This window comes from Stylophora pistillata, chromosome 1, assembly GCF_964205215.1.
Source record: "Stylophora pistillata chromosome 1, jaStyPist1.2, whole genome shotgun sequence".
Lineage (NCBI taxonomy): Eukaryota > Metazoa > Cnidaria > Anthozoa > Scleractinia > Pocilloporidae > Stylophora > Stylophora pistillata.
In genome coordinates, this window is record NC_142519.1 from 26,043,221 (window position 1) to 26,054,892 (window position 11,672).

At 38.4% G+C, this 11,672-nt stretch overlaps 2 protein-coding genes and 1 pseudogene across 3 annotated transcripts; 2 read left to right on the forward strand and 1 right to left on the reverse strand.

Annotated features, from left to right (window-relative positions):
• Positions 1-844: 844 nt before the first annotated feature.
• On the reverse strand, positions 845-5,816 carry LOC111320680 (RING finger protein 37). Of its 2 annotated transcripts, none has more exons than XM_088746875.1 (3): positions 4,490-5,816; positions 2,988-3,189; positions 845-1,774 (listed from the first exon to the last, which is right to left on the reverse strand). In XM_088746875.1, the coding sequence occupies exons 1-3, from the start codon at positions 5,774-5,776 to the stop codon at positions 1,515-1,517; spliced, it is 1,749 nt and encodes a 582-aa protein (XP_088603001.1). In that variant the 5' UTR covers positions 5,777-5,816; the 3' UTR covers positions 845-1,514. The 2 variants fall into 2 exon arrangements, with proteins under 2 accessions (XP_088603001.1, XP_022779076.1); XM_022923341.2 differs by having other exon boundaries at positions 2,988-3,140; positions 4,399-5,815.
• Positions 5,817-5,830: 14 nt separating this feature from the next.
• LOC111320655 (F-box only protein 22) lies at positions 5,831-7,946 on the forward strand. Its single transcript, XM_022923309.2, has 2 exons — positions 5,831-6,499; positions 7,104-7,946. Exons 1-2 carry the CDS (start codon positions 5,861-5,863, stop codon positions 7,539-7,541), a joined length of 1,077 nt encoding a protein of 358 aa, XP_022779044.1. The 5' UTR covers positions 5,831-5,860; the 3' UTR covers positions 7,542-7,946.
• Positions 7,947-9,049: 1,103 nt separating this feature from the next.
• Positions 9,050-11,456, forward strand: LOC111320649 (RING finger and CHY zinc finger domain-containing protein 1 pseudogene; annotated as a pseudogene).
• The last annotated feature ends 216 nt before the right edge of the window (positions 11,457-11,672 follow it).

The window sequence follows — 11,672 nt, forward strand, 5'->3', positions numbered from 1 at the left end:
TAAATAAACTTATCAGCTAAACTCTCCTGACAAATTTACAGGGAAAATAAAAACGATCCAAAGAGGGAATAAGCATTTATTAGAAGTTGAGCACTTAAAAGAGCTACTTCACGGTTGGTGCATTCTGAAAGATAATTTTAGGCGACATTTTTTTCAAGATGTCATCTGTAATCTTTTCCAATTTTGCCCATTCTTAGTCCTTCTTTGTTAAGTGTTATCTGAGTAATAGTCTTCATGCTTCCCGTATTTATATTGTGTGGTTTTCTTCAATGTGACGATGACTTTGAATGGTGCAGTAATCAGAGCGAAATAAACTGACATACGTATAGGTCTGTGGGGTCTGACAAAAACTATTATTAATCACGCTACCATCAAAAGGGATCAATTAAAGTTAATTATCGCACTGATTTCCTGAGGTGTCTCATTCTTTTTAAGCTTGCAACACAGAACACGTGACTAACAACAGCTTTGTCTAATAACGTCTGGAACATAACCATGCTGTTCATTGCTAGGTCGTACTTCGTTTATTTCATCGTCGAAAGTATAGTCACCACAACTCTACTCTTTATTTTAATTCTTCCGGTCGGATGCGCTTTGATTGGCTCGACTGTAACCTCGTTCCCAGGGTCTCTCATCTTCCCGCCCCGTGGAGCGAGCGAGGGGTCTCTCCTCGCTCGCTCAAGGGGGCGGGAAGATGAGAGACCCTGGGAACGAGATTGGCTTGACTGTAAGTTTCGGCGTAAAAATACAGCTGAGAATGGGCAAGGTCTGTAGCTAACCACACACGAGATCGAAAATATTCAGCAGTTTAACGTACACCTGTTCATAAATCATGACTCAAGTCTGAAACATCTGCTGTCGTTTATTTCCGTCACCCTGACAGAAAATGCGTTACGTATAATGTTGAAGACTACTGCCATGTGTTCATTGATGTAACTTGTTCATCTTACGGTTCATGGCCAGATTCGTCATAGGATATCCTGGTTATCCGTTTCCACACGCGAGGCGAGCTTGTTCCATGCCGGAAAATTTTCGGCTGATCGCTGCGTTCTTTCTACCAACGAAAGGCCACTATCGTTAAAATTCAAAGTCATCACTCGCTGAAACATCTCTGTATCTTTTATCTGGAAGTCTACTTGACAAAATTTCAGTAATGTTTGCTTTGGTAGAAAGAAGTAACAGAGCTATAAGATTCAAAGTGTCTCAACTGTTCTTGTAGAAAGATAGACTTGTAGTTGACAGTACGATAGAGAAAACTATGGGCGTCATCTTAAGTTGGAACTAGTGGACCACATGAAAATGATTCCCTATAGGGTTTCTTTTTTTGTGGGGAGGGGGTTGAAATTTAGAAATTGACTTCTCTGACTGGACAGTTCTGATAAATAACAAAGTATGAAAAATGACCTGTCTGGAAAGTCAGTTTCAAGTCATGGTAAGAACCCTAGGTCCTATCACATAATGCAGCAACCGTTGCATAGTGATCCCTTTAGCAGGGTGTTTAGGGAAACAGAATGTCAAACATGATGAACTCGAACAATATCAGTTTGCCTAAACTTAGTTTTACACAACTTGCATGCACTCTCATTGTCACTTTTTGGTGTTTCTTTCAGAAGACATGATCGGCACATACTGTGCTGACATGGCAAGTGAAATATGGACTGTGATGACAGATCTTGATCACATGACACACATAAAACAGTTGGTTTCTTCTTGATGTGGTTTTTCCAAGTCTCTGAAGTTTCTGGTGCTGTCCTCTTCAGTCTTGCTCTCAAACCTATTCAAGCAGAACACAGTATTAGTGTTATTAGTAAAAATCGAACAGTATTAGTGATCCCAATTTCCACAAGTCAGAGTAATAAAGGGCACTCAGTAGTTTTGGAAGCAATTGAGACATAAACATGTGCTACTAGGGAACACGAGAAAATGGACAAATTTTGAGCTTGGTCATCAATACAGAAAGATGTTTTTAAACACGAAGGCGCACTATAAAAGGAGCCTTAGGTCCCATCGGACCATTTGTGAATCAACCGTCATGTGATGTAGAACTCTTAGAGTCAAGTCAGCTTGAGCTACAGCTACTCCAAAGCAGTGAACAGCAGGCACATTCCTCAAAATTGTTTTATGTCTACATCACAATACAAGAATTTTTGAGATTTGTATAGCCTGTGTACAGCCACCCCACCCCCTTGAAAAAATCGGGGAGGGAGCTCCCCGATTTTTTCGAGGGGATGGGGCGGCTGTACACAGGGTAAGATTTGTATTTCCTTTCTCCAATGGAAACTGTCTTTATTTGTGACGGTAAATTTGAGATCAAACTAGGTGGTTCACATGTTACCTCATGCCACCACGCTGGTGGAGGTAAACAATAGATATCTCATTAGCTCCTTTTGTTCATCTACCAGCATTTGAATTTGACCCGCACACGTCAACAGTGAGTGACAAATGAACCTTGGTCTTCCAAGGGAAGACTTCCTTATATAGCACACCTTCATGTTTAAAACATTGGTCAGAGTATTAGCCATGAAGGTTTGTAACCTGGCCAGTGCTGATTATTTTGACTGCATGTTCCACCAAGTAAGCCACAGAGATCTCATTAGTGATAGTAAGTGCCAAAAGTCTCTGCATGCTGAACTTATGTTTGAATTTCCGTTGCCCCATTTGTTCACAGGAATAGGGGGGACTTTAAGGTAACTCATTAGAGACTAATTTAATTTACAAGACTTCTATTTACTTCAGTTGAGTGGAGTACTGACTAAAGAAGAGGATAAATTCTAAGCTCAGACATTGACAAAAGGAATATGTAAATAATTTGGTCCACACTTCTAACAAAATGTTCATTCAATTTACCTTTCTTGGTCAAAAAACTGCCATCTTTCCTAATGTATTGTTTTATCAACATATCATCATTTTGTATGTTCAGTCAACTTAACATAATTTTCAAATCTGATTCACTCTGTGCAAACAAAATGCTCACTGAAGTATATTACCTTTGCTTAGCTCTTCAGTGGAAGATTGTGTCACTGTTAGCTTTTCATGATTGACTGTTCTATTTCTTGTAAACTTGTGAAGTCCACTGAGTGTCTGAATAACAGCTGAATCAAGACTTCTGGTAACTGCCTCCTCATGTCCAAGTTCCACTTCTACCAAACAAAGAGAAGAAAACAATCCTTTTTGTAATTTTATCTTGTACTATACCCTTTACACCCTACTATCAGTATTTATATTCTTCATACTTTTCTCTAAACATTTCCCTAAGTGCTCACCATGAGAATTTGTATAACAATAAAGAGTTTCTTCATTTGGTGATCATTTCCTTTATTCTCATCATGCTAGTCACTCTTAGAGGTTAAATGGTTCAAATAAGAGATAATTTTATGCTCAAACTAGGTATCTTGCATAAAAATGGTTTCTCATGCAAACCTCATTTTTTATGGGCCATCATAATCACTATTAAATGACAATTAACAATTATTCGCCAGAGGCGAGGAGAATATCTTCGAATAATCCCCAAGATGAAGTCGAGGGGATTATTCGACAATATTCACCAAACCTGAGGCAAATAATTGTTTTAGTATATTTTCAGAGCTGAACAAAAGAGAAATTTCTAAAATCATAACATTTTAGTAACATTTATTACCGGGTAACATTTTATTTTAACATTTTATATAAACCGCATGGAGCGGTTTATATAGCTTCATATAAGGAACCGCTCAACCAATCAGGTTGCTGGAAACTCTTTACTCAGCTCTGAAATTATACTAAAGAAAAATTATAACAACCACCCCATGATTCAGCCCTAGCACTCACTTCACCCAGAAGTGACCAAACTAGTCTCATTACACTTCAAAGTAAGTATCAAAGTAATGAGAAGAAAAAAAATTATTTACTTCTAAGTATTGGCATGATTTTGAGTGAATTTAGAATAAACAACCAAGAAAAGTTACTAGAGGAAAAAAAAAACCATCTAACTGCACCTGTTCAAGGTACATACACTTTGTGCTTACCTGACAAAAATGTGATTCCTTTTTGATAACCATGAAAAAAATTTGATTTAGCTTTTCAATATTATAAAGAAGCAAAGCACTCAAATCACATGCAAAAGTAAGTTATTCAAACCTTACAAATTTCACTACCATATAACTTTTTTAGCTGCAAAAACAAAAAAGCTCAAAGCCCAACTAAACAGTTTTCACCTTCTTTTACCCAGGATTAGCTTTCTCCTGCATTGTGTTACCTACAAACTGCATTTCTTTTGCCAATAAGAATGAAGAAAGCTAACATCAAGCAAAATATAGGACGTACAGGGCAGACCTTCAATCTTTACCACAAAACAAATGGGGAAAGAAAGAGCCAAATGACTCCGTAATTCTATTTTGAAGAGGTTCTTGAAGGAAGTACCTTTTTGTTCCGACTTGAGCTCACAGAGATTTGGAACTCTTTGCTGATATCTTGCACCGAATGAATGTACATCATCACAAACACCTCTGACTTCATTGCTCCCTGAATGGGCTTTTGTAGGACAGTCTTCTGAAGGTCCCTTGTTTGCTTTCAGTAATTTACTCTTAGTTTGATTACTTTCTCTAGGTGACTTAGTCTCCCTTCCAACTGTTCTTCCATGAACAGAATTATTTAGTCCGGATGACAGAAGAAACTGGTCAATCCTTACTTTAAGTGAACTATTTGGTAGTGGCTTGGAAAATTCTGAAAATAATTTTCCAGTAAAGGGGTCAGATGGTAATCGTCCCCAGGTTCTCTCTGCTATAATGTGCTTTTCAAGTGTAACTGAGTCTACATTGTGACCAGATGGGAGTAACAAAGGTACTGTCATGATTTCACATGTAATTGGATCCATGAAGTCATCTGGAATGGGGTTACAGCCACAATTTGTAGCAAGCATTGAACTACAGTGTTTGGAATCTGCCTTTATTATATTTTGATCCTCAGTGGTAGCAGTCTTACCGTGTATTCCTCCTTTAATTTTTTCCTGGACTTGTGATGCGTATTCCAAAACTCCTGGCTGGCAACAAGCAGATGGTTGTCCCCAAATTTCAACTTTGCCAATAGCTGGTACACTTGAGCCACTTAATCGTGCAATCTTTAATGCCACATGAGTAACCTTTCTCAGATAGGATAATCGCTGAAATTCTCCTTGCTGAATGTCTGATCCCCCTACTTGGTGTATCCCTTGAACAGGGAACCTTTCTTGAAACAAACTGTTTTCCAAATGAAATGTTCTACCTTCTCTGTCAGTCAGCCAAGCAACTTGTGAGAAAAAGTGCGAATGCTCACCTTTCACAGATGTAGGAGTAATATTCAGTTCATAATTGTGGTTATGGATAAAAACTTCTTCGGGTGATAGTTTCTGGAAGTTTCTGGCTGTAGTTTGCTGACAATTGTTCCTTTTTTCTGAGCTCAAAGGGAGGCCATTGTTAATGTTAATTCTTTTCTTTTTAGAGAACACAGTCGATTTATGGTTAGTTATGTCGCCTTTCATATGAGGATTGCCTTTTGTTGCGATTCCCGCCACCAGAACAGCTATACCAGATGAAATTTGAGATCCCACTTTGGGCTTGATGATCATTGATTCTACGTGAACTGGGAAAGGAAGTTGAAAGAGTAACAGAGCTGGAGGTTTGATAAAATGAGCAGCCAAAAATCCTTTTGAATTTTCCCTGAAATCTGAGCTTACGAGGTTTTGGACAGTATATCCATCGGAGCTAACTACATCGCAGTCGGCTATGGGCTTAAAAAATGGATGGAGGAAATTAACGTGCATCTTCGAAAGTTTGAGAAATAACAGGTCTTAATTGTGTAACCAAGCCTTTTTAAGTCTGAGTAACCAGGCCATCCAAAATACAAGATGGCGGCAAAAGACAACCCTCTGGAGATAGCTGAAGTTGTGGAAATTGTTCTTCGTTTTCTGTCTGGAAGGTGCGTATCAGTAGCTGCACAGGTTTGTCATCTCTGGCGTGAAACAGTGGAGAGGATCCGAAGATCAAGAAGAAAATGTGCCGTCTATTTATCTCCAATTGGCTCGAGCTTCTCTGAATTTTCCATGGAAGCACTGGATTTTATAAGGCAACATCATGTCGAACCAAGAGCTTTGGTTCTCTTTTCAGGACAGCTTCCTTCATCTAGTGCATCATTTATCAATAACTTTTTACAGTCAGTGCGAAGCTGTCTCCCAGTGAACTGTCCGTTGATTGGCTGTACTGGTCTTGGGGTGATCGGTTCAGATCGGTTCAGGCAATGGGGTCAGCCACGAGAAATAGAGAAGACTGCTGGCTTGTCTCTTTTGATGTTTCCTCGCTGTGATGGTCTTGAGATCCGGGACTTCCATATACCTCTTCGCAACAAGTATAAGAGAATAAGCGGTGTCAAATCGTTTCTTCCTGATACGGACCTGCCGGTTCAGTTGGTGATAGTGTTGGCTCATCCTTTGTCTCTTGGTAAACTCACGCGTTTGACCAGGGCATTGAGGTCGAAGTATGGCGAAGACGTAAGATACACTATCAAAATTTCATTGAGTTAATCGTAGCGATCATTTGTTGTTGTGTTCTTGTAATCTTCATCCGTTACCCTTTAAAGCCCTTCCTCTCCTCTTTCTACGTCCGATCTTTCTACCTACTTCATGAGCCCTCCCTAAAGCTTCCAGTCTTCTTTTTATGCACAAAGCACAGACATTTTTCAGTGTTGCTGTGCTACTATCGCACACCTTTCATTTGAAATTACTTTCATTTGAAATTGCTTTCATTTGAAATTACTTTCATTTGAAATTACTTTCATTTGAAATTACTTTCATTTGAAATTACTTTCATTTGAAATTGCTTTCATTTGAAATTACTTTCATTTGAAATTACTTTCATTTGAAATTTCTTTCATTTGAAATTACTTTCATTTGAAATTACTTTCCTTGCATAGCAAGAAACGGATGATATTTGAATGCTTTACTTTGTAAGAACACATGATGCAAAAGATCATAAAAAACTGAATCCCAAACTGAGAACACGATAAAAATTAGGTCCAACAACAGGCTTAGATGTAAACTGGAACCACTTTTCCCTCGAGGTGTCTTACATATGTGTTATTACGTGACGTTTCAGGTGGTTATTGTTGGAGGCTACAGTGACAGTTATTTATTCTACAACACAGAAGTGACGACTCGAGAGATCATTGGCCTTGTCTTAGCTGGAAATTTACAATCGTCATCTGTAATAATCACAGGAGGCACAAAAATGGAATCTATGGATAATCTCTATGATTCAATTCACAGACTTGAAAGCTCCGTTGTACCGAAAGACGACAGTTTTAGTTTGATGTTTTCATGTTTTTCAAGGGGTATCATGACGTATGGATATGAGAATGCCCAATCGTTGGCATTTAACGACACATTTCCTGCTAAACCTCTCGTAGGATTTTTTGGAACGGCAGCGTTTGGATGTGACAGGGAAAAATTGAAGGCTAGGGGTTTAAAACCCGGAGGTCGAGATTTCTTACACGTAGATGCAACGGTTCTCTGTTTAACTTCACTAGCACCGTAAGGAAAGACTCTTTAAACGAGTGTAGGTTTAGTTCGATTCGTTACGGTTTATTTCAAGTCTTCGTTTGATGAAGTGGTAAAGGGAATACCTTTGGAAGTTGATCCATCCATTACTTTTTCCAACACCTAAGGGTATACTCTTTTTTTCAGACGATGCATGTATTTTTCACTCGACTGATACCACTCTTATCACTTTAAACAGACGCATAGCACTAACTTGCATTTGTACCATGACGCCTGTGCGATTGTCGATATGGCTTATTTTACGGAAGAAGACTTCATCGTCCTTTACCTCTACCCTCTAAATAGGCTTCCGCTGGCGAAGTTTTTCGTTTCGAAAGAAACTGTTGTACTGCGTCATTGTACTTATTTAAATGTCGACAATAAAGGTAGATTGACTGTGTAAGTGCCCTATAGCACGAGTTTCTGTTCACTGTTTGATCTGTCTGATCGTCACGCGCTTCAATATATTTGATAAAAGGCCCTTTGATCAGTTTTTGGTAAGCACTCGTGCTCGTAAGGAAAGAAATTAGGAAGGAAAGGAAGGAAAGGTTCAATTGCTATCAACTCTCGCCAGATCCGGCAATGATGTAAGTTTGATTTACCTGAAGCATTTCTTAATCTATCTGCGTGTCCCTAATTTCTTAAATCAATTTTTAGTTTCACGGTATAATACAATAATAAAGAAGGAGGCGTTCCCAAAGAAGTTTGGTGCGATACGTTGTATTTATCAGTGGATTTTGTGCGGTCCAGCTAGCGGTGGACAAGCGCTGCTATAGACTGCCTTAACGAATTTTGACGCGCAAATGTTTGTTAACCTTTGGTTGGAGCTTCGACCTTTGTAGGATTGTGGGTGGGCTCTGTGTTAATACAGTGGACTTAGGTGACGATGTCTTTCCTGATCTTTTCACTGCATTGGAAAAATGTGAACTGTAAAGCTGAACAGCATCTAGGCTGAGGTGTTGACGGCCTGTCAAGGTTTTTTCCAATCATATAAAAACATTTTTTTTTTTTTTCATTAGTTGCGCCTATTTGTCATCAGATCAGCTCTTCCTCTTTTATCGACGGTGTGTATGCGCCTCGAAAGGGCTCTTCATGCAGTTACACCTCTCTCTAGCTTCTTGGAATGTCGGCTGTCGATGTCCCTGGGTGCAAAATTATCTTAGGAATTGCTTAGTTCTCGGCCAGTTCATTTTTATCTCACTGGAGTTAAAAATATATCGACCAGGACGGGGGGGGGGGGTGTTATTTACCTCTAGAACTTATCTTTGCGATAGTGTGGTACGAACTGCAAGTTTGTTAGAAATTTTTTTCACGCGGTAATCGTCATCGATCCATGTACCAAACAAGAGTAATTTGTCTTATATGAATAAGATATTTAGCTTGAAACTAAAATTGCATTTCCCTCCTCTTTATCAGGCGACAGCTAACCTGAAATCCCCACCCCCCCTCCGCTCCCTAACCAACCGCTTAGCCGGTTGTACTCATCCCCAGTGAAAACAGGAATCCTCCCTGCATAGATGGACGAGGTGAACTGGATGCATTCCAAAACAAACAAGATGGCGGGTTGCGAGCATTATATAAGAAAATGTTCTTTCCTGGCACCGTGTTGTGGCAAGATCTACCCCTGCCGTTTTTGCCATGACAATGCTGAGAAGACCCATGACCTAGAGAGGAAGAGTGTTCAACAGATCAAGTGCAACCAGTGTGGTAAACTGCAAGCTGTGGTCTCGCATTGTTCAGAATGTGGAATCAAGTTCGGATTTTACTTTTGTGAAACTTGCCGTTTATACGACGACCGGGACAAGGGCCAGTTTCACTGCGATCTTTGTGGAATTTGTCGCGTCGGTGGAAAAGAAAACTTCTTCCACTGTTCAATGTGTGATATGTGCTATCCAAACAGTATAAAGAGGTCTCATGTCTGCATTGAGCAAAGCTCGAGAGCGGACTGTCCAATTTGTATGGAGGGCTTACACACCTCTCCTGTCCCTTGCCAGGTGTTGAGATGTGGCCATTTATTACACCAGACGTGTTTTCAAGAGTGTTTAAAGTCACAATTACGGCACTGCCCTCTTTGCTCGACGTCGATGGTTTGAGTTACAGCTGTGTGCATGTTAATTGCAACGTACTGAGTGCATAATTTATGGATCACAACGCACAATAGTTGAGCATAGATGGAAGTGTGGAGCCAAAATAAAACATCCTTCAAGTGCAGTTCACATTTTACCAGTTACGTCTGGGAGCCAAAATTAGCTTTAATGCAGATTCGAGGGAAATATTTCTGAATAACCTTATTCTATTCTAAAAATAGCATTAGTCTCAAAGGTAAACCACAAGCAATGAAGCTAACGAGTTTCAATTGAATTCATTTGGTTAATGCTTATTTTGTATTGTAAATCGTGGAGCTTCTGATTAATTGACAATCAGTTTATTTGGCTTTTTGTTGTATATATATACATACAAATATATCTGTATATTGAAATATTTCTCAAGAAATGTACAGAATATTTTGTTACCCAGTACTTTTTACTGGTTTGTGTGACAACATGCATAAATGCTGACAACAATACCCATTTAATAAAATTAGTCAGTAGTGCAAATTATTTTACCTCATTTATAATTATACTTTTTAAATATTTAGCAGTCTGGTAAAGTCCCCCACACAGTGTTGTAAAGCGCCATGAGCTCAGTATATGAGTGCTATATAAATAGAAGTTATTATTATTATTACTATAAAACTTAAGCCAGTTACTCAATGATCTTTAACCCCTTAACCCTGTGAATCAGTTATGATGATTTGGTGTTACATAAAGACAACAACATTCACCTGATAAGTTTGAGTATTCTCATTACCTGTTTGCTGGATAGTGTATAGGTATTATAGGGAGAAGTTACGTGTTAATCACTTCTAGGAGTAACAGAGTTAAGCCAAGCTTACAACAATTATCTTTATGGGGCTGTTAGTCCTAATGGAAACAATTCTAAGCAAAGAGCAGAAACAAGCAGGTGAAAATGAATCACAGTCACCACTGAATAACAGGGCCTTGAGAATGATTTTAGTAAGATGTCACGCTTTTTTTCAGAGAGGCTTTCTCCTTTAAATGAAAACAACAACATCAACAACAACAACAACAATAACTTGTAACAACTGGAGGCCCAAAAGAGAATGATGCAAACAGGACACTCAGACCCAAGTAAGGCACTCACCTAAGGGAATGCAATTTTGAAAATACACAAATATAAACAAAGTACAAGTTAATGTTAATATAGTGACATGGACAATCCTGCCTCATGATTAAGAACAGCATAAATGCAGCTTGTATTGTGTAGGTCTTGCACTTCACTGCTTGCATATTACTGAAAGGTATAATAGTAATTTCACTACCTAAATTCAAAGAAGGGTATGCATATATACCAAACAAAGGTATGTATATTCTCCTTAGTGTTTTCTTTACAATTCGTATCACGCTGACGAGGAGAAATTGAAAAATCAAGGGTCTCTTTAGTTGGTGATTGTTTCCTTTTATTCTTGTGATTGTAAAGTATGATTTCAGGTGATATTGTGAGGAGAAATTACATGCCAGTCACTGTTAGGAGTGAAAGGGTTAAACAATGAAAAAAAAGCATGGTATTTTGATTGTTTACATTGATGAATAGGTGAATAATTCCCAAGGTAATATTATGTGGTGTTTAAATGACCTCAGTTGTCATCTTATTCATTTTAGCTTTTCTGTATAGAAGCAAGATTTTAACAAATTGCACTGTCTAGCAATAGACAGTTGCTTTCAATTTAAAACAATTTAAATTGAAAGCAACTGAATTTGTTTATTTCAAAAGGACCACAACCATTATAAGCAGCTGCATCAAAATAAATTCCACATTTTAGACTGAATAAAGTGATTTATTTCTGCTTTAATCAGAACTCAAACAGAGGTCATGGTAATTGCTGTCATTGTTGTTGAACTCTATTCTTTGCTTGGTTTGTGTTAAGGGAATTTAAGCTAAGATTACTCCATTCCTCTTGAGCTGAAAATCACAAAGACATGGAACAATTTCATGAAAATAAGATATCTTTTTCCTAAACATGATTTAGGTGAATAGACTAAAAGAGTGCAAAAATAGATTACACTGA